Source organism: Oncorhynchus clarkii, chromosome 6 (assembly GCF_045791955.1).
Source record: "Oncorhynchus clarkii lewisi isolate Uvic-CL-2024 chromosome 6, UVic_Ocla_1.0, whole genome shotgun sequence".
Classification (NCBI taxonomy): Eukaryota; Metazoa; Chordata; class Actinopteri; order Salmoniformes; family Salmonidae; genus Oncorhynchus; species Oncorhynchus clarkii.
Window position 1 is genome coordinate 49,117,546 of NC_092152.1, and position 25,360 is coordinate 49,142,905.

The following is a 25,360-nucleotide window of genomic DNA, read 5'->3' on the forward strand; positions in this document are numbered from 1 at the left end:
CCAAGAGACGATTCTGATTCACTGGAATAACTGTGTCAAAATTAGTCTCTTCACAGGGTTTCACAACACACAGTGCCTCTGAGGCACTGTCAATGTCCTTTTAGGCTAGACAGCATTTAACCTATTAAGAAATTCTGACTCCAGACCGAGGGCACTGACTGACTGCCTTCTATTTTCTCTGCTTCAATGACAGCATCTTGAAGACATCTACAAATAGCTTTGGTCTTGCTTTTATTTGGTTTGCCTTGATTGGTGAGTCATATAGCCCATGTTTATACATCGACAGGCATCCAAGTACTACTTGCTTGCTTTCATTCCTCTGGGGTCTGTTGGTTACACACCTAAGTACTGGGTTCATTCACTAGGAACCAATTGAAAGCAAACTGCCTGAAACAGGGAGGTACTAGCCTGAACGTTTTCAATAAGAAATGCTTGTTTTTGTTGCAGCGTGTTTCTCATTGCAAAATGTTTTGCTACGGTGTGCACTAATGAATGCACCCAATGACTGAGTTATCCTGCCACTCCGCTTTGTTTGTCCATCCAAATCCAGCATTGAAATGACTCCAGTTGTCTTTGCTTTTACAGGTGTCCTATATCATCAGTGCCATGGGAAAAGAGCACGTTGTTGTCCTGGAGAAGAATGAGTACGTATTACCCTCCCATGTTCTCCTTTGTCTTCTCTTGTAGATAGGCTTAGGCGGTATCCAGATTGTCATACCTTCATACCGACCTTGCGCCATACTGGGATATTCGTTAATACCGGCACTGAATACAAGGGGCGCTATTTTCAAACCCCACTGATCCTCTAATCCAAAGCTTAGCAATGCTAACAAGTACACATCCAATGGAGAATGTTAACTAACTACTAACAAGCACTTTGCGTACATTTTATCCATCCTCTGACCCAAGTATTTGCAGGACAGATATCCCAGATCATTAAGTTATACAAGTAAATAAAACATGTTACACACTAAAATAAAACATCCTAGATCTGAATGAATGAAATATTCTTATTAAATAATTTTTTTCTTTACATAGTTGAATGTGCTGACAACAAAATCACACAAATTATCAATGGAAATCAAATTTATCAACCCATGGAGGTCTGGATTTGGAGTCACACTCAAAATTAAAGTGGAAAACCACACTACAGGCTGATCCAACTTTGATGTAATGGCCTTAAAACAAGTCCCAATGAGGCTCAGTAGTGTGTGTGTGTGGCCTTCACGTGCCTGTATGACCTCCCTACAACGCCTGGGCATGCTCCTGATGAGGTGGCGGATGGTCTCCTGAGGGATCTCCTCCCAGACCTGGACTAAAGCATCCGCCAACTCCTGGACAGTCCGTGGTGCAACGTGGCGTTGGTGGATGGAGCGAGGCATGATGTCCCAGATGTGCTCAATTGGATTCAGGTCTGGGGAACGGGCAGGCCAGTCCATAGCATCAATGCCTTCCTCTTGCAGGAACTGCTGACACACTCCAGCCACATGAGGTCTAGCATTGTCTTGCATTAGGAGAAACCCAGGGCCAACCGCACCAGCATATGGTCTCACAAGGGGTCTGAGGATCTCATCTTGGTACCTAATTGCAGTCAGGCTACCTCTGGCGAGCACATGGAGGGCTGTGCGGCCCCCCAAAGAAATGCCACCCCACACCATGACTGACCCACCGCCAAACCGGTCATGCTGGAGGATGTTGCAGGCAGCAGAACGTTCTCCATGCCGTCTCCAGACTGTCACGTCTGTCACATGTGCTCAGTGTGAACCTGCTTTCATCTGTGAAGAGCACATGGCGCCAGTGGCGAATTTGCCAATCTTGGTGTTCTCTGGCAAATGCCAAACGTCCTGCACGGTGTTGGGCTGTAAGCACAACCCCACCTGTGGACGTCGGGCCCTCATACCACCCTCATGGAGTCTGTTTCTGACCGTTTGAGCAGACACATGCACATTTGTGGCCTGCTGGAGGTCATTTTGCAGGGCTCTGGCAGTGCTCCTCCTGCTCCTCCTTGCACAAAGGCGGAGGTAGCGGTCCTGCTGCTGGGTTGTTTCCCTCGTACGGCCTCCTCCACATCTCCTGATGTACTGGCCTGTCTCCTGGTAGCGCCTCCATGCTCTGGACGCTACGCTGACAGACACAGCAAACCTTCTTGCCACAGTTCGCATTGATGTGCCATCCTGGATGAGCTGCACTACCTGAGCCACTTGTGTGGGTTGTAGACTCCGTTTCATGCTACCACTAGAGTGAAAGCACCGCCAGCATTCAAAAGTGACCAAAACATCAGCCAGGAAGCATAGGAACTGAGAAGTGGTCTGTAGTCACCACCTGCAGAACCACTCCTTTATTGTGGGTGTCTTGCTAATTGCCTATGATTTCCACCTGTTGTCTATTCCATTTGCACAACAGCATGTGAAATTTGTCAATCAGTGTTGCTTCCTAAGTGGACAGTTTGATTTCACAGAAGTGTGATTGACTTGGAGTTACATTGTTGTTTAAGTGTTCCCTTTATGTTTTTGAGCAGTATATTAGACAGCAAGGCTCTTGATCCAGGATGGGATTCTTTGCTGTTACCAAAATAAGCTTGATTTTGGAAGAAGCTAACCACTTAGCTAGATTGCCATCTGGCTACTAAATTAGCAAACCAAATGCACAACTGTAGAGCAGTTAGCACATTTTTGACAGTTAACTTAATAGGTATAAGATGTCTAGCTGGCAAACGTTTAGTTGTGAATTCCATATTCTAACTCGATCACCTGGTGAGTGCTGCACAACAGTGAGTGACTCACAAGGCTCCGATCTTGTCGTTGTGTGCTTGTTAACAAACACCACGTGACTGGGACTACCAATGATTTTTCGTTATGAAGTTATTGTGACAGGTGATATGAAGAACGCAATGAACTGTATCTCTAAACTTATACCTGCAGTCTAAATTGACTGCAGGTATTTACCTAAAGTATCTACAAATATTGCAATTTATTTAAAAAATACCTTCCCGTGGCGATTTCCAAATATCCCGGTATCTAATTTAAAGTGATTAAATGTAATGGTGTTCCTTAAATATCTTTAACAACAGTCATGCAGATGGTTATTGACAGGGTTTTAGTATAGCAGTATCACACACTGATTTCAAATCTACCTCTAGCCCCCAATCCCCTGCATGTAGGATTTGTTGGAAAATGAACAGAATTTGGCGGACGATATTCTGGTCAGAGGCACTCGGCCACTATTCTGTTGTGTTTCTCTCGTAGTTAGTATTAGCAATATGTTAAACTCAACCTAGCTTATTTAGAAGTCAAGGTGCAGTAATGACAATATCTGTGATTTATTTCTGCAGGAGTAACCAGGGGTTAGGGGTTGATTTTGGGATTCAGCAACTGTCCAATAGCACTCCTGTCCAATAGCACTCCTGTCAAGTGATGTGAGAGGTTGTTCCTGACCAGGGATGGGGCAGAGTGCAAGGGCCTACGCGTGGGCAACTCGGCCTGCAGCCCATTAGACCTTTTGAAAGGAATGGTTTATGAAGCAATTCAATATACACCGCAGCAATTCTGTTTCATCTATAAAAGTTGCAGAGCAGCCCCCAAATGAATTTGCGTTAGGCTGGTCTGTGGCTAGGTCCATTATGCCATGTTATCCTGCACACTGCGTGGCTAAGAGGCACAGTGCTCTACTACCAGTCTGTTAAAGCTACAGTGACGCTTTCCTCATAGTGATATCGGAATCCAAAGGTACACTTGTAGTTTGTCTTTTGGAGAGCTGCCCCCATGGCAAACTTGAGGGTTTTCTGAAATTGTGCACTTTGACAGAGAAATGCAGAGTTGACTATTTTCTAGTTGTTAACACTACCTGCTTAGGAGACTAAGTTTGTCAGCTCAATTGTTGTCAGCCAAGGACATGGCCAGAAGTTACAGATGCAGTTAAATGATAGAGTTCTGTTCTTATAGGCTCTGTTGTTCATAAAAAAATACCCTGCCAAAGAGCGTATGCTAATTGTCTGCTATTGTGAGGTGGGAGGGGTGACAATATTTGATGTGTGTCCTTAAAAACGAGGGCAAAAGTGACAATTTCATGCTACGCGAATGTGACTGTTTTAAGAGCCACAAAAAACAGGTCTTAACGGTAACGCAGTTGATAATGACATGGATTTTGAGTGAGGAAGTGCAGCCTATCCAACCATGATGCACAGTTCCCATGGAAAGAGAGCTGTGCCTTTTGGGCCAGTGAATTTCATATTGATAAACATTACGCTGCTCTTGATAGTATCACTGATCTTTAATAAGCTTACGTATCGGCCTCACGGCCTTCGTCAGAGCTGGATAAAGGCCGAAACTTAAGCTTATTAAAGATCAGAGATACTATCAAGCAGTGTGCGATTTCCTTTTTCCTTCATCTTGTTCAACCATGACCTGTAAAAAAAAGATTGCTCAGATGTGCGAGTGCCTTTTTGAATATTGATAAACGATTGCTTTCCCCCCATTTTCGTTTATATTGATTTAAAAACCAATCACAGCCTACCCTCCCCTTAATAATCAAGGCTGGTTTAGCAGCATCACATAGGTGCGTCTTTTTATCCTGGTCATCAGCCAAAAGTAGCCTATGAATAAAGGGTTTTTAAAGGGTCTACTGAGCGTGCTTTGAAATATTTTAGTTTTTTTTCCCCCTAATGTGTTTTCATTATTCACATGCATTACTGTACCTGCATTTTGCTTGTACCTGCGTTTTGCTTGTTTTTCTCTTGTTTTCAAGGAGTGCCCTTCGTCCCATTACCAAAGACACACTCCTGGCTGCTCTAAAGTACTCTATCCTCCTACATTGCCATATCAACGGCAGATATACAGTACCAGTCAAAAGTTGGGACACACTTACTCATTCAAGGATTTTTCTTTATTTCTACATTGTAGAATCATAGTGAAGACGTCCAAACTATGAAATGACACATATGGAATCATGTAGTAACAAAGTGTTAAAACAAATCAAAATATATTTTATATTTGAGATTCTTCAGTAGCCACCCTTTGTCTTGACAGCTTTGAGCACTCTTGGCATTCTCTCAACCAGCTTCACCTGGAATGCTTTTCCAACAGTCTTGAAGGAGTTCCCATATATGCTGAGCACTTGTTGGCTGCTTTTCATTTACTCTGCGGTCCAACTCATCCCAACCCATCTCAATTGGGTTGAGGTCTGGTGATGGTGGAGGCCAGGTCATCTGATGCAACACTCCACTCTCCTTGGTCAAATATCCCTTACACAGTCTAGAGATGTGTTTTGGGTCATTGTCCTGTTGAAAAACTAATTATAGTCCCACTAAACGCAAACCAGATGGGATGGCATATCGCTGCAGAATGCTGTGGTAGCCATGCTCGTTAAGTGTGCCTTGAATTCTAAATAAATCACTGACGGTGTCACCAGCAAAGCACTATCACACCACCACCTCCATGCTTCACGGTGGGAACCACACATGAACTCATGTATGATGTCGATGTGGTAGTCTTACCTTACTATTAATATTGCAACAACACATCATCAGTAGGGTAAAACTAACCTGGCCAAGTCATCCATTTACCTACAAAGGCACAGCGGTTGGAAACAAACATCTCAAATTAAGGACTCATCAGACCAAGGGACAGATTCTCCCCTGAACAGTTGATGTTGAGATGTCTACCTGAACTCTGAAGCATTCATTTGGGCTGCATTCTGAGGTGCGGTTAACTTTAAGGAACTTGTCCTCTGCAGCGGTCCTCATGAGAGCCAGTTTCATCATAGCGCTTGATTGTTTTTGGATCTGCACTTGAAGAAACTTAAGTTCTTGATTTTTTTCCCCCTAATTGACTGACCTTCATGTCTTAAAGTAATGATGCTGTCGTTTCTCTTTGCTTATTTGAGCTGTTCTTGCCATAATATGGACTTGGTATTTTACCAAATAGGGCTATGTTCTATATACCTCCCCCACCTTGTCACAACAACACAACTTGTTGGCTCAAACGCATTAAGAAGGAAATAAATTCCACAAATGAAACTTTTAACATGGCACACCTGTTAATTGAATTGCATTCCAGGTTACTCCCTCATGAAGCTGGTTGAGAGAATGCCAAGCGTGTGCAAAGCTGTCAAGGCAAAGGGTGGTTACTTTCAAGAATGATGGCTACTTTCTCACATGATTCCATATGTTATTTCATAGTTTTGATGTCTTCTATTATTCTACAAAGTAGACAATAGTAAAAATAAAGAAGAAAAACCTTGAATGGGTAGGTGTGTCAACTTTTGACTGGTACTCTATATAGTGCCCATTAAAATCGGTGTTGCAGAGAATGCAAACGGATTTCAACAATATATTAAAAAAAGGAATTGAACTTGGCAAGAAGTCAACTAAATGTATTGAACTTACAGTGCCTTGCGAAAGTATTCGGCCCCCTTGAACTTTGCGACCTTTTGCCACATTTCAGGCTTCAAACATAAAGATATAAAACTGTATTTTTTTGTGAAGAATCAACAACAAGTGGGACACAATCATGAAGTGGAACGACATTTATTGGATATTTCAAACTTTTTTAACAAATCAAAAACTGAAAAATTGGGCGTGCAAAATTATTCAGCCCCCTTAAGTTAATACTTTGTAGCGCCACCTTTTGCTGCGATTACAGCTGTAAGTCGCTTGGGGTATGTCTCTATCAGTTTTGCACATCGAGAGACTGAATTTTTTTCACATTCCTCCTTGCAAAACAGCTCGAGCTCAGTGAGGTTGGATGGAGAGCATTTGTGAACAGCAGTTTTCAGTTCTTTCCACAGATTCTCGATTGGATTCAGGTCTGGACTTTGACTTGGCCATTCTAACACCTGGATATGTTTATTTTTGAACCATTCCATTGTAGATTTTGCTTTATGTTTTGGATCATTGTTTTGTTGGAAGACAAATCTCCGTCCCAGTCTCAGGTCTTTTGCAGACTCCATCAGGTTTTCTTCCAGAATGGTCCTGTATTTGGCTCCATCCATCTTCCCATCAATTTTAACCATCTTCCCTGTCCCTGCTGAAGAAAAGCAGGCCCAAACCATGATGCTGCCACCACCATGTTTGACAGTGGGGATGGTGTGTTCAGCTGTGTTGCTTTTACGCCAAACATAACGTTTTGCCTTGTTGCCAAAAAGTTCAATTCTGGTTTCATCTGACCAGAGCACCTTCTTCCACATGTTTGGTGTGTCTCCCAGGTGGCTTGTGGCAAACTTTAACCGACACTTTTTATGGATATCTTTAAGAAATGGCTTTCTTCTTGCCACTCTTCCATAAAGGCCAGATTTGTGCGATATACGACTGATTGTTGTCCTATGGACAGAGTCTCCCACCTCAGCTGTAGATCTCTGCAGTTCATCCAGAGTGATCATGGGCCTCTTGGCTGCATCTCTGATCAGTCTTCTCCTTGTATGAGCTGAAAGTTTAGAGGGACGACCAGGTCTTGGTAGATTTGCAGTGGTCTGATACTCCTTCCATTTCAATATTATCGCTTGCACAGTGTTCCTTGGGATGTTTAAAGCTTGGGAAATATTTTTGTATCCAAATCCGGCTTTAAACTTCTTCACAACAGTATCTCGGACCTGCCTGGTGTGTTCCTTGTTCTTCATGATGCTCTCTGCGCTTTTAACGGACCTCTGAGACTATCACAGTGCAGGTGCATTTATACGGAGAATTGATTACACACAGGTGGATTGTATTTATCATCATTAGTCATTTAGGTCAACATTGGATCATTCAGAGATCCTCACTGAACTTCTGGAGAGAGTTTGCTGCACTGAAAGTAAAGGGGCTGAATAATTTTGCACGCCCAATTTTTCAGTTTTTGATTTGTTTAAAAAGTTTGAAATATCCAATAAATGTCGTTCCACTTCATGATTGTGTCCCACTTGTTGTTGATTCTTCACAAAAAAATAGTTTTATATCTTTATGTTTGAAGCCTGAAATGTGGCAAAAGGTCGCAAAGTTCAAGGGGGCCGAATACTTTCGCAAGGCACTGTATTAGGAAATTATTTTGCCCAAGGTAATCATAAGACATAAACAAAATACATTAGTGATTTTGTTTTTTCCTGCAAATTTCTGAGATGCCACAGGAATGCCCGTCTGCGTGCGTATGTCTACTCTTTGTGTAGCTGTTAGTGAAGATTCTAATGATAACCCTGGTAGAGATGGAAAGGCTTTCCCAAAAAAACTCATTTAAATGTTAACTAGTATCCTAAAGTATCCTATGCCTTCCTGGCAGAATTATGTAATGATTATTTGCATAAATCCAGTGGCCATTTGTTTCAAAAATGCTGCAGTCACATGAGCTCTACAGAAACATTGCGAACCAAACAACATTCTCTTGCTGGTGCGCACTTCTATTGAAAGGTAACTACACCCAAAAATGCTATTTCTTTTATTTTTCACAGACCTCAATAGTGGTCTCCTGATGTGGTTTAAGCACATCCAATTTGGTTGTTTTTCTAAGTATGATTTTGAGAGTGAGAGCAGAAATCGGGTAAAACGGCAAACGTAATCAGGCAAAAAAAATAAAACCAAGCTTTGCTCAGTTAACTTTTGTGTTACCCCAAGAAGTGCTCCAGGGGAAGGGGTTCCCCTTCACGGTCATTGGATCCCTCTTCCCACTTATTCCCCTCCAGCCCAGAGAGGACTTCATGAACATGCCGCTATCGTTTTTTTTTTAAATACTCGAAGCTTATTTAAAACTTCAACAATGCCTCATTGTTTTCTGTGCGCTATTATTAGTCTGCTTGTACTGTGGTATTCTAGTAGGAGAGTGTATAAACATGTAGTCAAAGTACACTGAACTAAAATATAAACAACAATTTCCAAGATTTTACTGAGTTACAGTTAATATAAAGAAATCAGTCAATTGAAATGAATTCATTATGCCCAAATTTAGCGAATTCACATGACTGACCAATAGATGCATATTTGCATTCCCACAGATTCCTTAAAAAAAGGAAGGGGTGTTGATCAGAAAACCAGTCAGTAGCTGGTGTGACCACCATTTGCCTCATGCAGTGCTACACATCTCCTTTTTCATAGATTTGATCAGGCTGTTGGTTGTGGAATGTTGTCCCACTCCTTTTCAATGGCTGTGCGACGTTGCTGGGTATTGTTGGGAACTGGAACACGCTGTCATACACTTTGATCCAGAGTAACCCAAACATGCTTAATGGGTGACGTCTGAGTATGCAGGCCATGGAATAACTGGGACATTTACAGCCTCCGGGAATTGTGTACAGATCCTTGCGAAATGGGGCTGTGCATGAGGTGATGGCGGCAGATGAATGGCATGACATTGGGCCTCAGTCACGCTATATCTGTGCATTCAAATTGCCATCGATAAAATGTAATTGTGTTTGTTGTCCGTAGTTTATGCCTGCCCATAACCCACCGCCACCATGCGGCACTCTATTCACAACGTTGACGTCAGCAAACTGCTCGTCCACACAACGCCATCTGCCTGGTTACAGTTGAAACCGGGATTCATCTGTGAAGAGCACACTTCTCCAGCGTGCCAGTGGCTATCGAATGTGAGCATTTGCCCACTGAAATCGGTTACGACGACAAACTGCAGTCAGGTCAAGACCCCTGGTGATGAGGACAAGCATGCAGATGAGTATCCATCCGTGAGACGGTTTCTAACAAACCCACAATTTCATCAGCTATCCGGATGGCTTGTCTCAGACCATCCCGCAGGTGAAAAAGCCGGAAGTGGAGGTCCTGGGCTGGTGTGGGTACATATGGTTTGCGGTTGAGGCCGGTTGGACGTACTGCCAAATTCTCTAAAATGACATTGTCTTATGGTAGATAAATTAACAAACTTATCTGACAACAGCTCTGGTGGACATTCCTGTAGTCAGCATACCAATTGCACGCTCCCTCAACTTGAGACGTCTGGGGCATTGTGTTATGACACAACTGCTCATTTTAGTGACACTTTATTCTGTCAAGCAAAAAGGCAGTAACTGCTAATACTGTAGCGTGGAACTGAGGAAAAATTGCTTTTATTTACCTTGGTTTTAAAGTAACGTTATGCAGTTACTGCAAACATGACCCCCATTTTCTCCAAAACAAAATACGAGGCAGGATACATCTCCACATGATTAAGCATGTATTTAATGTTGCAAAAATGACTAAATGTAACTTTGACTACAGTATATAGTGCATTCGGACCTCTTAACTTTTTCCAAATGTTGTTACGTTACGGCCTTATTCTAAAATTGAATAAATAAAACATCCTGAAAAGCATTTTTTTATTTTTTTATTTTTTTAGCAAATGTATTTAAAATAAAAAATCATACCTTTTATTTACATATTCAGACCCTTTGCTATGAGATTCAAATTGAGCTAAAGTGCATCCAGTTTCCATTGATCATCCTTGATGTTCAACTTGATTCAAGTACACCTGTGGTAAATCCAATTGATTGGACATGATTTGGAAAGGCACACACCTGTTTTATATATGGACCCACAATTGACAGTACATGTTAAAGCAAAAACTGAGACATGAGGTTGAAGGAATTGTCCACAAAGCTAGACAGGATTGTGTCAAAAAACCATTGAAGGTTTCCATAAACAGTGGTCTCCATCATTCTTTAAATGTAAGAAGTTTGAACCACCAAGACTCTTCTTAGAGCTGGCCACCTGGCCAAACTGAGTGATCGGGGAAGAAGGGCATTGGTCAGGGAGGTGACCAAGAACCCAATGGTCACTCTGACAGAGCTCAAAAGTTCCTATGTGGGGGTGGGAGAACCTTCCAGAAGGACAACCATCTCTGCAGCACTCCACCAATCCAGGCATTTATGGTAGTGTCCAAAAGGATGCCATTCTTCAGTAAAAGGCACATGACAGCCCACTTGAAGTTTGCCAAAAGGCACCTAAAGGACTCAGATCATGAGAAACAAGATTCTTTGGCCTGGATGCCAAGCGTCACGTCTGGAGGAAACTTGGCAACATCCCTACGGTGAAGCATGGTGGTGGTGGCAGCATTATGCCGTGGGCATGTTTTTCAGCAGCAGGGACTGGGGAGATTAGTGAGAATCGAGGGCAAGATGAACGGAGCAAAGTATAGAGAGATCCTTGATGAAAACCTGCTCCAGAGCGCTCAGGACCTCAGACTGGGGCAAAGGTTCACCTTCCAACAGGACAATGACTGTAGTCACACAGCCAAGACAATTATTCAGCCCCTTTACTTTCAGTGCAGCAAACTCTCTCCAGAAGTTCAGTGAGGATCTCTGAATGATCCAATGTTGACCTAAATGACTAATGATGATAAATACAATCCACCTGTGTGTAATCAAGTCTCCGTATAAATGCACCTGCACTGTGATAGTCTCAGAGGTCCGTTAAAAGCGCAGAGAGCATCATGAAGAACAAGGAACACACCAGGCAGGTCCGAGATACTGTTGTGAAGAAGTTTAAAGCCGGATTTGGATACAAAAAGATTTCCCAAGCTTTAAACATCCCAAGGAGCACTGTGCAAGCGATAATATTGAAATGGAAGGAGTATCAGACCGCTGCAAATCTACCAAGACCTGGCCTTCCCTCTAATCTTTCAGCTCATACAAGGAGAAGACTGATCAGAGATGCAGCCAAGAGGCCCATGATCACTCTGGATGAACTGCAGAGATCTACAGCTGAGGTGGGAGACTCTGTCCATAGGACAACAATCAGTCGTATATCGCACAAATCTGGCCTTTATGGAAGAGTGGCAAGAAGAAAGCCATTTCTTAAAGATATCCATAAAAAGTGTCGGTTAAAGTTTGCCACAAGCCACCTGGGAGACACACCAAACATGTGGAAGAAGGTGCTCTGGTCAGATGAAACCAAAATTGAACTTTTTGGCAACAATGCAAAACGTTATGTTTGGCGTAAAAGCAACACAGCTGAACACACCATCCCCACTGTCAAACATGGTGGTGGCAGCATCATGGTTTGGGCCTGCTTTTCTTCAGCAGGGACAGGGAAGATGGTTAAAATTGATGGGAAGATGGATGGAGCCAAATACAGGACCATTCTGGAAGAACCTGATGGAGTCTGCAAAAGACCTGAGACTGGGACGGAGATTTGTCTTCCAACAAGACAATGATCCAAAACATAAAGCAAAATCTACAATGGAATGGTTCAAAAATAAACATATCCAGGTGTTAGAATGGCCAAGTCAAAGTCCAGACCTGAATCCAATCGAGAATCTGTGGAAAGAACTGAAAACTGCTGTTCACAAATGCTCTCCATCCAACCTCACTGAGCTCGAGCTCAGTGAGGAATGGGAAAAAATGTCAGTCTCTCGATGTGCAGAACTGATAGACATACCCCAAGCGACTTACAGCTGTAATCGCAGCAAAAGGTGGCGCTACAAAGTATTAACTTAAGGGGGCTGAATAATTTTGCACACCCAATTTTTCAGTTTTTGATTTGTTAAAAAAGTTTGAAATATCCAATAAATTCCACTTCATAATTGTGTCCCACTTGTTGATTCTTCACAAAAAAATACAGTTTTATACCTTTATGTTTGAAGCCTGAAATGTGGCAAAAGGTCGCAAAGTTCAAGGGGGCCGAATACTTTCGCAAGGCACTGTATATATTTTTAAGCATGTGGAAAATATTTTTAACATAGGGAAAATGGCTTTTCAACTTTAATTCAAAACCTAAATTGAACTTAACTTCAAAGTCTGGAAAATACGTATTTTAGACATCTTTTCAATGTAATTTTGCCTACTGCACTATTCTAGTTTTACATGGCCGGAATTCTTTGGTCTTGCCCATGGCAGCAGAATGGCAAAGACCGGCCCTGGCTATAGGTCAGGCCCTATTGTGCCCTATCCGGGTGGGATGAGTTGTGCTGGGGGAGGTCAGGTAATGTAATTATGTGCACAAGCACAACATCTGACATCAGTCATTTTAGTGCTGTCCGAATAAGCCATGTCAGTAATTTTTACATGGCAGGAAAGAAACAATTCCAGACAGAATAACCTACTGTTTTTTGGAAAACGCCAATGTCCTCTGATAGTATTAAATCTGGTGCAAATCGAAATCTCTGTTTTGAGAGAAATGTCTTGAGTTTGACAGGTGTTGCTCGAGGTTTGTGCAAGAAAACAATAAATTATTTTGATAAATTGAATATAATTTTTTGTTTGAAGTGCTGCACATATGCTTTTTACATGTAGGCTATCAACTTTCACAGTGAATGCTTTTGTTTATGTTTTGTTCGTATGAATCGAATACTGCTAAATGCATCAGTAAAAAAATATTGAGTCTATTTAATACAACCCTTGCTGTTAATAGATCGCAAAGCAGCATACAACTGATCTAAATGTTCACTTTCGCATCCATTGCCTTAAAATGCATTGCAAGTGCAATTGCACTTGGGGGACGGCATTTAGGACGTACTGCGGATCGCTAAAATATCGTAATGATTATGATCACACTTCCTCAATTCAAATATTATGGTGACACTACAGGAAATATGGTTTAGAAACTTGGGAACCAAGACTGTTTAACTTGATCACCTGGACATGTTGAAATACAATCTTTCGTGCCTAGAATAAAAACCTCCAGGCTTCCTTCATAACTGTCAATGTATTTATTTTTAAAAACGAATCCCGTCCGGATCGTCCTCGGGAATACGGACATTCTGGAGTAATAATTACTAGTGATGCACGGACGCAGCGGTCTAAGGCCATGCATCCCAGGGCAAGAGGCGTCACTACAGTCCCTGAATCGAATCCAGGCTGTATCGCATCCAGCCATGATTGGGAGTCCCGTAGGACAATTGGCCTAGCTTCGTCTGGGTTTGGCCGGGGTAGGCCGTCATTGTAAATAAGAATTTGTTCATAAACTGACTTGCCTAGTTAAATAAAGGTTACACACGCCACACTGACCAAAAAGTTATTTTGTTGGCATTTACGTATGTCCCCATTACCAGTAAAACATAATCAAAACCTATTTCTTTTACTTACTTGCTGTGCTGTTTCGTTGTTAATTTGTTCAGTCGTTTCATTCTCAACCAGGATTTCTATGGAACACCGTTTGGGTCTTTGTGTGTTAAAAAAGATACACGTCAAATAACACTGTTTGACCAATCAGGACCTGAATATAACTGCAGGTCACATAATAATTTAACACGTTCATAAATTTTTACTTACTTATTACACATTGATTACACTCACTCATATTTCATATGTCACAATGATTCATTGATACGTATGCTATGATGCTGGTAAAGTTGTCTCGTGCACCTACAGTGCTGGTCATTAAAAAAAAGCTAGCTAGCTCATGGATGTAAACATTGTTCTTCCCCAAAAACATAGCAAAATGACATCTGTTTCAGTAGCTAGCTAACTAGTTGTTAGCTAGCTAACTATATAACTAGATGTCATCTAAAATAACCCTAATTTATACGACAGTTCTTATTTGATTAATGGTGGTCGGACCCATCTATGTGATCTTGCCACTATAAGGATTAGCCACAATAGTGGACTTTGCAGTTAGCCTTCAAAATAAAAATGTGAAATAATTGCCATAATTGAATAGATCATGCCAAACGAGGTTTGACTTTTTGTTATATGAAATCAACAAAATACAATTTGTTCATTTGACTTATCTTTTGAAATCATACTGGATGTATTATACTTTAGAATTTCATTGGGGGCATACTTATTTCACTGTACAGACTTAAAACCTCTTAGAGGCTGCGAATTCTTTCAGCTTTTTGTTAAAAATCGCGCAAAATTTCAGCGTCCTGCTACTCATACCAGGAATATAGTATATGTATATGATTAGTATGTGTGGATAGAAAACACTCTGAAGTTTATAAAACTGGTTAAATCATGTCTGTGACTATAACAGAACGTGTGTAGGAGGCAAAATCCCAAGGAAAACTGTTCACAAAAAACAAAAACAAAATATCCCTCCGCCAGTCTCTGTATTGTCTATGGCAAGGGAAAATAGATAGCGTCCAGTTTACAGTTCCTACAGCTTCCACACGATGTCGCCAGTACTGGCAATTAGGTTGAAGTTTATCCTTGGTTAAATGAGAAATAGGCACTTCCTGTCGTCGAGTACACCGGAGGAAGTTATGAAAGGGAAAATATGGACCATGATTTCAAGACTCGCTGCTATTGAATACAGATCGCCCCGTGTTCAATTTGATCGATTATTAACGTTTACTAATACCTAAAGTTGGATTACAAAAGTAGTTTGAAGTGTTTTGTCAAAGTTTATAGGCAACTTTTTTTATTAAAAAAAATGACGTTGCGTTTTGGAACGGTGCTTTTTCATGGATCAGACGGGCTTCATAAATGGACATTTTGGGTATACATGGATGGATTTAATCGAAAAAAAGACCCAATTGTGATGTTTATGGGACATATAGGAGTGCCAACAAAGGTAATGAATGTTTTATATTTTATTTCTGTGTTTTGTGTAGCGCCGGCTACGCTAATTATTTTGTTTACGTCCCCTTTGGGTATTTCGGGGGTTGCATGCTATCAGATAATAGCTTCTCATGCTTTCACCGAAAAGCATTTTAAAAATCTGACATGTTGGCTAGATTCACAACGAGTGTAGCTTTAATTGAGTACCCTGCATGTGTGTGTTTTAATGAAAGTTTGAGTTGTATCGAGTACTATTAGTTGTCACACTGAAATTTCCGCTGATGTTGATCCCTGTACAGGGACAGCAGCCCTAAAAGGATTGATCAACAATCCATAGCTATCAGGCTACTCACTGACATCCAGAGAACATTAGCGTTGTAGCTCTTATTGCGGGACTCTGAAACAAATGTGAATTGATCCACATTTATTGTCAACCTATGTGTATTGAACACTATTCCCAAGGAAAAACAATACTGCGTGGATGTTTTGGAATCTGATAACTGAGGATGTTGGGAAAAAATATATTGGGTATTGAGTAGACTGATCCCCCATTTCATTGATCCCCAATCCTTAGATGAAGCTGTACAGTGCAATATGAATGTCAATACACGCAATAGGCTGACTGGGAAGGTGATTTCACACAGTCCTGCGATAAGAGCTACAATGCTAATATTTGGGTAAACTCTTCACAGTTGTGTTCTGTGGGTGTCACCGAGTAGACGGATACCCCATTTCATTGCTTTACACTCCAACCTCGTTTAACATTATCTAGTCTAAATATGGCACAATTCCACCAATTGTAACCTTCATCACTTTCAAATAGGTACTTTTATTTTGAAGGCAAACTGCAAATTCCACTATTGTGCATAATCCTTATTGTGGCAAGTTTCACAACACCTAACACCTCTTTAGGCTAGGGGGCAGTATTTTGACGTTTGGATGAAAAACGTGCCCAAAGTAAACTGCCTATTTCTCAGGCCCAGAAGCTAGAATATGCATCAAAATATTGTGCGTGAGTATAACAGAACTGATATGGCAGGCAAAAACCTTTGGGAAATTCATCCAAGAAGTGCTGTTTTTCTGAAACTACTCTTTTCCATTGCAAGCCTATCCTCCATTTAAAGGGATATCAACCAGATTACTTTCCCTATGGCTTCCACAAGGTGTGAACAGTCTTTAGACAGTTTCAGGCTTTTATTCTGAAAAATGAGCGAGAATGATCACATCGCGTCAGTGGATAGCCAGATGTCCTCCAGATTTGTGCATGCGCGCGCACCGGGAGTGAGTCCTTTTCTTTCTCTCTTCTATTGAAAAGGCTACCGTCCGGTTGCAGTATTATTATTATTTTTTTTCCGGATGCCCCAAACAATCGGAAAGGGGATTCATCAGAGAATGACTTTACCCCAGTCCTCAGCAGTCCAATCCCTGTACCTTTTGTAGAATATCAGTCCGTCCCTGATGTTTTTCCTGGAGAGAAGTGGCTTCTTTGCTGCCCTTCTTGACACCAGGCCATCCTCAAAGTCTTCGCCTCACTGTTTGTGCAGATGCACTCAGACCTGCCTGCTGCCATTCCTGAGCAAGCTCTGTACTGGTGGTGCCCCGATCCCGCAGCTGAATCAACTTTAGGAGACGGTCCTGGCGCTTACTGGACTTTTTTGGGCGCCCTGAGGCCTTCTTCACAACAATTGAACCGCTCTCCTTGAAGTTCTTGACGAACCGATGAATGGTTGATTCAGGTGCAATCTTACTGGCAGCAATATGGATATTGCTGCCAGTATGATTGCACCTAAATGAACCATGATGTCAGCGAGTCCTTTTGTGGTAGGGCTGAAATGCAGTGGACATGTTTTGGGGGGATTCAGTTCATTTGCATGGCAAAGAGGGACTTTGCAATTAATTGCAATTCATCTGATCACTCTTTATAACATTCTGGAGTATATGCAAATTGCCATCATACAAACTGAGGCAGCAAAATTAATATTTGTGTTATTCTTAACTTTTGGCCACGACTGTACAGGTGTGCCAAGCTTGTAGTGTCATACTTGAGACTATAATCGTTGTCAAAGGTGCTTCAGCAAAGTACTGAGTAAAGGGCTGAATACTTGTGTAAATGTTATATTACATTTTTTTTATTTTTAATACATTTGCAGAAATGTCAACTTTTTTTTGCTTTGTATGGGGTGTTGTGTGTAGATTGAGGGGGGAAAACATTTTAATCCATTTTAGAATAAGGCTGTAACATAACAAAATATGGATAAAGTCGAGGGTTCAAGTAAATATTAACTGCTTTAACTACCACAACAACAAAATATATCAGGTGAAGTAAAATTGTGAGACTTGCTTTATCTAAAATTACCATTTAAAATTACCTGTTGACTATTTGCCCGGCCCTGATACTTATGTTCTGATGTGTAATTCCTGACAGAGGGTGTAACTTCAGCGTGTGTTTTGTTTTGAAGGCTACTGCTCCCTGAGGACTTCACTGTGTACACACATGCCAAGGATGGATCTCTAATAACCAACAGACCTCCAATGCAGGTAAGACCGTTTAAGATAACCTAGGGGTACTAAGGCTTGGCGATATCCGTATTTTCATATCAATGATATGCCCTTGTTAAATATTGTGGTATACATTAGGAACACCTGCTCTTTCCATGACATAGCTTTCATCTGGTCAGTCTGATCCCTTATTGATGTCACTTGTTAAATTGACTTCAATGAGTGTAGATGAAGGGGAGGAGACAAGTTAAAGAAGGATTTTTAAGCCTTATAACTGATCAATTATGTAGTACATCGTGAAATCATGCATAAATTACCCTACACCATCACAAAGCACGTGAAATATATTCACATGCGTGCTGCCTAGTTTCAGCGGAATATCATCTGCAGGCAGTAATAGTGTGACCTAAAGTTTGGAGTGTAACTGACAGCGTTTTAACTACTTAGACGTGTTTGTGCCTTATCCAAATCATGTCCAGTCTATTAGAATATTCCCCAACCAGAAACTGTGGATTGATGGCAGCATTTGCGCAAAGCTGAAAGCGCGAACCACTGCTTTTAACCTGTCTAGTGGAACCCCTCGCCTACAACCAATGAAATTGCAGGACGCCAAAAACAAATCAACTGAAATCTCATAAATCAAATTTCTCAAACACACAAGTATTAGGCACCATTTAAAGATAAAATTCTCATTAATCCAGATACAGCGTCTGATTTCAAAAATGCTTTACAGCGAAAGCTCCACAAATGATTATGTAGGTCAACACCAACTCACAGAAATACCCAGCCATTTTTTCAGCCAAAGAGAGGAGTCACAAAAAGCACAAATAGAGGTAAAATGAATCACTAACCTTTTGATCTTCATCAGATGACATTCATAGGACTTCATGTTACACAATACATGTATGTTTTGTTCGGGAAAGTTCATATTTATATCCAAAAATCTTATTTTACATTCGCATGTTACGTTCAGTAGTTCCAAAACATGTGATATTGCAGAGAGCCACATGAATTCACAGAAATATTAATAATAAATGTTGATGAAAATACAACTATTATACATGGAACTTTAGATACACTTCTCCTTAATGCAACCGCTGTGTCAGATTTCAAAAAACTTTACGGAAAAAGCATCATCTGAGAATGGAGCTCAGAGCCCAAACCTGCCAGAGAAATATCCACCATGTTGGGTAGTCAACATTATTCATAAAAAGCATTATAAATCTTCACTTACCTTTGATCTTCATCAGAATGCACTTCCATGAATCGCAGTTCCACAATTAACCTCTTGGAACTCCCCATACCGGATCCGGTATCAGGAATACAGACTCAAGCTCATTACCATAACGCAACGTTAACTATTCATGAAAATCGCAAATGAAATGAAATAAATATGCCATCTCGCAAGCTTAGCCTTTTGTAAACAAAACTGTCATCTCAGATTTTCAAAATATGCTTCTCAACCATAGGAAAACAATAATTTGTGTAACAGTAGCTAGCAAACAAAGGATTTAGCGTTAGCATTAGCGTTAGCATCCAGCACGCAACATTTCAACAAAAACATAAAAGCCTTCAAATAAAATCATTTACCTTTGAAGAACTTCTGATGTTTTCAATGAGGATACTCTCAGTTGGATAGCAGATGCTCAGTTTTTCCAAAAAGATTCTTTGTGTATTAGAAATAGCTCCGTTTTATACATCACATTTGGCTACCAAAAAAAAACCGAAAATTCAGTCCTCAAAACGCGAACTTTTTTCCAAATTAACTCCATAATATCGACTGAAAACATGGCAAACGTTGTTTAGAATCAATCATCAAGGTGTTTTTCACATATCTCTTCATTGATACATCGTTCTTGGACACATGCTTTCTCCCCTGAATCAAATGGTAAAGTGGAAGCAGCTGGCAATTGCGCACCGAATTCGACGCAGGACACCAGGCGGACACTTGGAAAATGTAGTCTCTTATGGTCAATCTTCCAATGATATGCCTACAAATACGTCACAATGCTGCTAAGACCTTGGGCGAACGACAGAAAGTGTAGGCTCATTCCTTGCGCAATCACAGCCATATAAGGAGACAATGGAAAACAGAGCTTCAGAAATTCTGCTAATTCCTGGGTGATGCATCATCTTGGTTTCGCCTGTAGAATGAGTTCTGGGGCACTTACAGACAAAATCTTTGCAGATTCTGAAACTTCAGAGTGTTTTCTTTCCAAAACGGAAATATATGCATAGTCGAGCATCTTTTCGTGACAAAATATCGCGCTTAAAACGGGAACGTTTTTTATCCAAAAATGAAATAGCGCCCCTAGAGATCCAAGAGGTTAATGCTTGTTTTGTTCGATAATGTCCATTTATGTCCAATAGCTTTTTTTGTTAGGGCGTTTGGTAAACAAATCCAAAACCGCGATCTGGTCCATTCGGACGAAACATTCAAAGTTATATTACAGGTCGAAGAAACTTGTCAAAATAAGTATAGAATCAATCTTTACTATGTTTTTATCATAAATCTTCAATAACGTTCCAACCGGAGAATTCCATTCCAGTCTGTAGAAAAGCAATGGAATGAGAGCTACCTCTCAAGTGAAAGCGCGTGACTGAGAATGAGGCTGCAGGCAGACCCCTTGGTCAAACAGCTCCCATCTGGCCCCCCTTCACATGAGCAGCCTGAAACAACGTTCTAAAGACGGTTGTCATCTAGTGGAAGCCTTAGGAAGTGCAAAATAACCCATATCCCACTGTGTATTCAATAGGGGTGAGTTCAAAACCTACAAACCTCAGATTTCCCACTTCCTTTTTTGATTTTTTTCCCAGGTTTTTGCCTGTCATATGATATTTTTTGTTATACTCACAGACATCATTCAAACAGTTTTAGAAACTTCAGAGTTTTTTCTATCCAATACTAATAATAATATGCATATATTAGCATCTGGGACTGAGTAGGAGGCAGTTCACTCTGGGCACGCTATTCATCCAAAAGTGAAAATGCAGCCCCCTATCCCAATGAAGTTAATCAGGGCAAGGTGACCGGAAACATGACCGAATACAAACAGTGTAGTTATTCCCTCCGCAAGGCAATCAAACAAGCTAAGCGTCAGTGTAGAGACAAAGTAGAGTCGCAATTCAACGGCTCAGACACGAGAGGTATGTGGCAGGGTCTACAGTCAATCACGGACTACAAAAGAAAAACCAGCCCGTTGCAGACCACGGTGTCTTGCTCCAAGACAGACTAAACAACTTCTTTGCTCGCTTTGAGAACAGTACAGTGCCACTGACACGGCCAGCTACCAAAACATGTGGGCTCTCCTTCATTGCAGCCAACGTGAGTAAAACATTTAAACATGTTAACCCTCGCAGGGCTGCAGGCCCAGACGGCATCCCCAGCCGCGTCCTCAAAGCATGCGCAGACCAGCTGGCTGTTGTGTTTACGGACATATTCAATCAATCCTTTAACCAGTCTCCTGTCCACACATGCTTCAAGAGGGCCACCATTGTTCCTGTTCCCAAGAAAGCTAAGGTAACTGAGCTAAATGACTACCGCCCCGTAGCACTCACTTCTGTCATCATGAAGTGCTGTGCGAGACTAGTCAAGGACCATATCACCTCCACCCTACCTGACACCCTAGACCCACTCCATTTTGCTTACCGCCCCAGTAGGTCCACAGATGACGCAATAGCAATCACACTGCCCTAACCCATCTGGACAAGAGAAATACCTATGTGAGAATGCTGTTCATCGACTACAGCTCAGCATTTAACACCATAGTACCCTCCAAACTCGTCATTAAGCTCGAGACCCTGGGTCTCAACCCCGCCCTGTGCAGCTGGATCCTGGACTTCCTGACGGGCCGCCCCCAGGTGGTGAGGGTAGGTAACATCTCCACCCCGCTGATCCTCAACACTGGGGCCCAACAAGGGTGCATTCTCAGCCCTCTCCTGCACTCCCTGTTCACCCACGACTGCGTGGGCATGCACGCCTCCAACTCAATCATTAAGTTTGCAGACGACACTTCAGTGGTAGGCTTGATTACCAACAACGACGAGAGAGGTGAGGGCCCTCAGAGTGTGGTGTCAGGAAAATAACCTCACACTCAATGTCAACAAAACAAAGGAGATGGTTGTGGACTTCAGGAAACGGCAGAGGGAGCAGCCCGCTATCCACATCGACGTGACAGTAGTGGAGAGGGTGGAAAGTTTTAAGTTCCTTGCCGTAAACATCACTGACAAACTGAAATAGTCTACCCACACAGACAGCGTGGTGAGGGTGCAGCAGCGCCTCTTCAACCTCAGGAGGCTGAAGAAATTTGGCTTGTCACCAAAAGCACTCACAAACTTCTACAGATGCACAATCGAGAGCATCCTGTCGGGCTGTATCACCGCCTGGTACGGCAACTGCTCCGCCCACAACCGTATGGCTCTCCCGAGGGTAGTGAGGTCTGCACAACGCATCACCGGGGGCAAACTACCTGCCCTCCAGGACACCTACAGCACCCGATGTCACAGGAAGGCCAAAAAGATTATCAAGGACAACAACCACCCGAGCCACTGTCTGTTCACCCCGCTATCATCCAGAAGGCGAGGTCAGTACAGGTGCATCAAAGCGGGGACTGAGAGACTGAAAAACAGCTTCTATCTCAAGGCCATCAGACTGTTAAACAACCATCACTAACATTGAGTGGCTGCTGCCAGCATACTGACTTATGTTGGCAGCAGCCATACTGACCAACATACCACTTTAATAATGGAACATTTATGTAATAAATGTATCACTAGCCACTTTAAATAATGGCACTTTATATAATGTTTACATACCCTACATTACTCATCTCATACGTATATTCTGTATTCCATACCATCTACTGCATCTTGCCTATGCCGTTCGGCCATCACTCATTCATATATATTTTATGTACTTTTTCTTATTCATTCCTTTACACTTGTGTGTGTGTGTATAAGGTAGTTGTTGTGAAATTGTTAGGTTAGATATTACTGCATGGTCGGAACTAGAAGCACAAGCATTTCGCTTGCATTAACGTCTGCTAACCATGTGTATGTGACAAATAAAATTTGATTTGAATTTACCACAGGTGGAATCCAAGTTGTAGAAACATCTGAAGGATGATCAATGGAAACAGGATGAACCTGAGCTCAACTTCGAGTCTCATAGCAAAGGGTTTGAATACTTATTTATATAAGGTATTTCTGTTTAATACATTTGAAAAAATTTTGAACAACCTGTTTTTGCTTTGTTATTATGGGGTATTGTGTGCAGATTGCTCAGGATTTTTTTTATTTAATCCGTTTTAGAGTAAGGCTGTACCGTAACAAAATGTGCTAAAAGTGACTGTCTGAATACTTTCCGAAGGCACTGTATATACTCCTTACTTGAAACATGAATATCTTAACAGCCTATCTGTTATTATAGACATGTTTGCACAGTGGCGAACCAATAGGCCTTCAGTGTGTGACAGGTTTTTGATTCTGAAAGGACAGAAACTGTAATACCAGTGCACTCATGTAGGGGTGCACTTTTTATAAAACGCGAAGGGCCAGTGTTGTAGACGCAGGTAAAATCCGTATACCCACATTTCGTTCAGTGGGCATTGCTTATACTCACTTCTTAATCCCTACGGATGTGTATCAAAGTAGTGTAGTGGAGGTATACAGTGTAAACGGGTTCTCTGGAGTGATGAATCACGCTTCACCATCTGGCAGTCTGAATCGGGGTTTGGCGGATGCCATGAGAACGCTACCTGCCCCAATGCATAGTGGCAACTGTATTGTTTGGTGTACATATATACAATCCATGTCTCAAGGCTTAAAAATATTTCTTTAACCTGTCCCCTCCCCTTCAGCCACACTGATTTTAAGTGGATTTGAAAAGTGACACCAATAAGGAATCATAGATTTTTACCTGGTCATTCTGTCATGGAAAACGCAGACGTTCCCAATGTTTTGTACACTCTGTGTGTGTGTGTGTGTGTGTGTACATGCACAGTCAGTCAGGTCCAAAATTATTGCCACAAATATATATAATACAGATACTGAGCTATATTGCATGCTCAAAACATTTGGGAAATTATATTCTTTAACTAATACATCTGTTTTGAATACCTTGAGCCTTTTTCTATAATGTTTTATGAGATTGGAGAACACATTGGGAGGGATTTTAAACCATTCCGCCAAACATAATCTTACCAGAACCTTGATATGCTTTGTCTGCGCTTATGTACTGAGATGGCCATTGCAAAATGTTGATTATGTGGTCAATTAATAATTTCTTTGTGGATTCTGATGTGTGCTTGGGGTTATTGTCTTGCTGGAAGATCCACTTGTGGCCAAGTTTCAGCCTCCTGGCAGAGGCAACCAGGTTTTTGGATAAAATGTCCTGATACTGGAAAAAGTTAATGAGGCCATTGTTGACCTTAAAAAGGGCCCCAGGACCAGTGGAAGCCAAATAGCCCCATAACATCAAATATCCACCACCATGTTTTGTAGTAGGTATGGGGTTTTTTCAACCCAAAACCCACCACTGGTATGTATGGCCAAAGAGCTCTGTTTTCATGAGCAATTGTATTAGTATAATAAAAATACATTTTAGCTCAGTATTTTAATCATTTATTTTATGCAGTCTTTTTTGTTCATCTTTATAATCGGCGCCAATAATTTTGGACCTGACTATCATTTATCATTTATCGTGATATCATGGATATATGATAATACCGGTATGCTCATCACCTAACCCAACAGGGCACTGACAATGTATCACCCATTTAACATCTCTAATGCACTTCTTTCTCATAGCTTTTTATAGACTGATTTGCGACTGCCTTGTATAGAAACGTGTGCTGTGGAAATGGCCTCTTCTACCCAACCTGTTTTGTGATTTAATGGATAACTATGTTTCTTTAAAACAGAAACTCATGTTAAAAGTATCATACTATCCGATAAAACCAGTCACTTCAGTACAACCATCCACAATGAATTCTTAGTCTTTTTGATTGGATGTCCTATTTGTATGAGACCGACTGGGTTGAACTTGGGTCTCCTGTGCACTACAAGACTGTTACAGTGCAGCAAGGAGCCAAGGTAAGTTGCTAGCTAGCATTAAACTTTTCATAAAAAACAATAAATCTTAACATAATCACTAGTTAACTAGACATGGTTGATGATATTACTGTTTTAACTAGCTTGTCCTGTGTTGCATATAATCAATGAGGTGTCTGTTAATTTATCATCGAATCACAGCGTACTTCGCCAAATGGGTGATGATTTAACAAAAGCACATTCGCGAAAAAAGCACATTCGTCCCACAAATGTACCTAACCATAAACATCAATGCCTTTCTTAAAATCAATACACAGAAGTATATATTTTTTAACCTGCATATTTAGTTAAAATAAATTAATGTTAGCAAGCAATATTAACTAGGGAAATTGTGTCACTTCTCTTGCGTTCAGTGTAAGCAGAG

At 41.3% G+C, this 25,360-nt stretch overlaps 1 protein-coding gene across 5 annotated transcripts in view; it reads left to right on the forward strand.

The window, feature by feature from the left end:
* Nucleotides 1-25,360, forward strand: part of LOC139411256 (ADAM metallopeptidase domain 9a) — an 86,942-nt gene that overhangs the window by 13,104 nt on the left and 48,478 nt on the right. For all 5 annotated transcript variants that reach the window (XR_011634587.1, XR_011634588.1, XR_011634589.1 and 2 more), the window contains exons 3-4: nucleotides 586-644; nucleotides 17,847-17,925. Coding sequence is in view for 2 of the 5 variants with exons in the window: in XM_071157305.1 (XP_071013406.1) it covers nucleotides 586-644; nucleotides 17,847-17,925 (138 nt within the window). In the remaining 3 variants the exon portion in view is untranslated. The remainder of the gene's footprint in view (nucleotides 1-585; nucleotides 645-17,846; nucleotides 17,926-25,360) is intronic.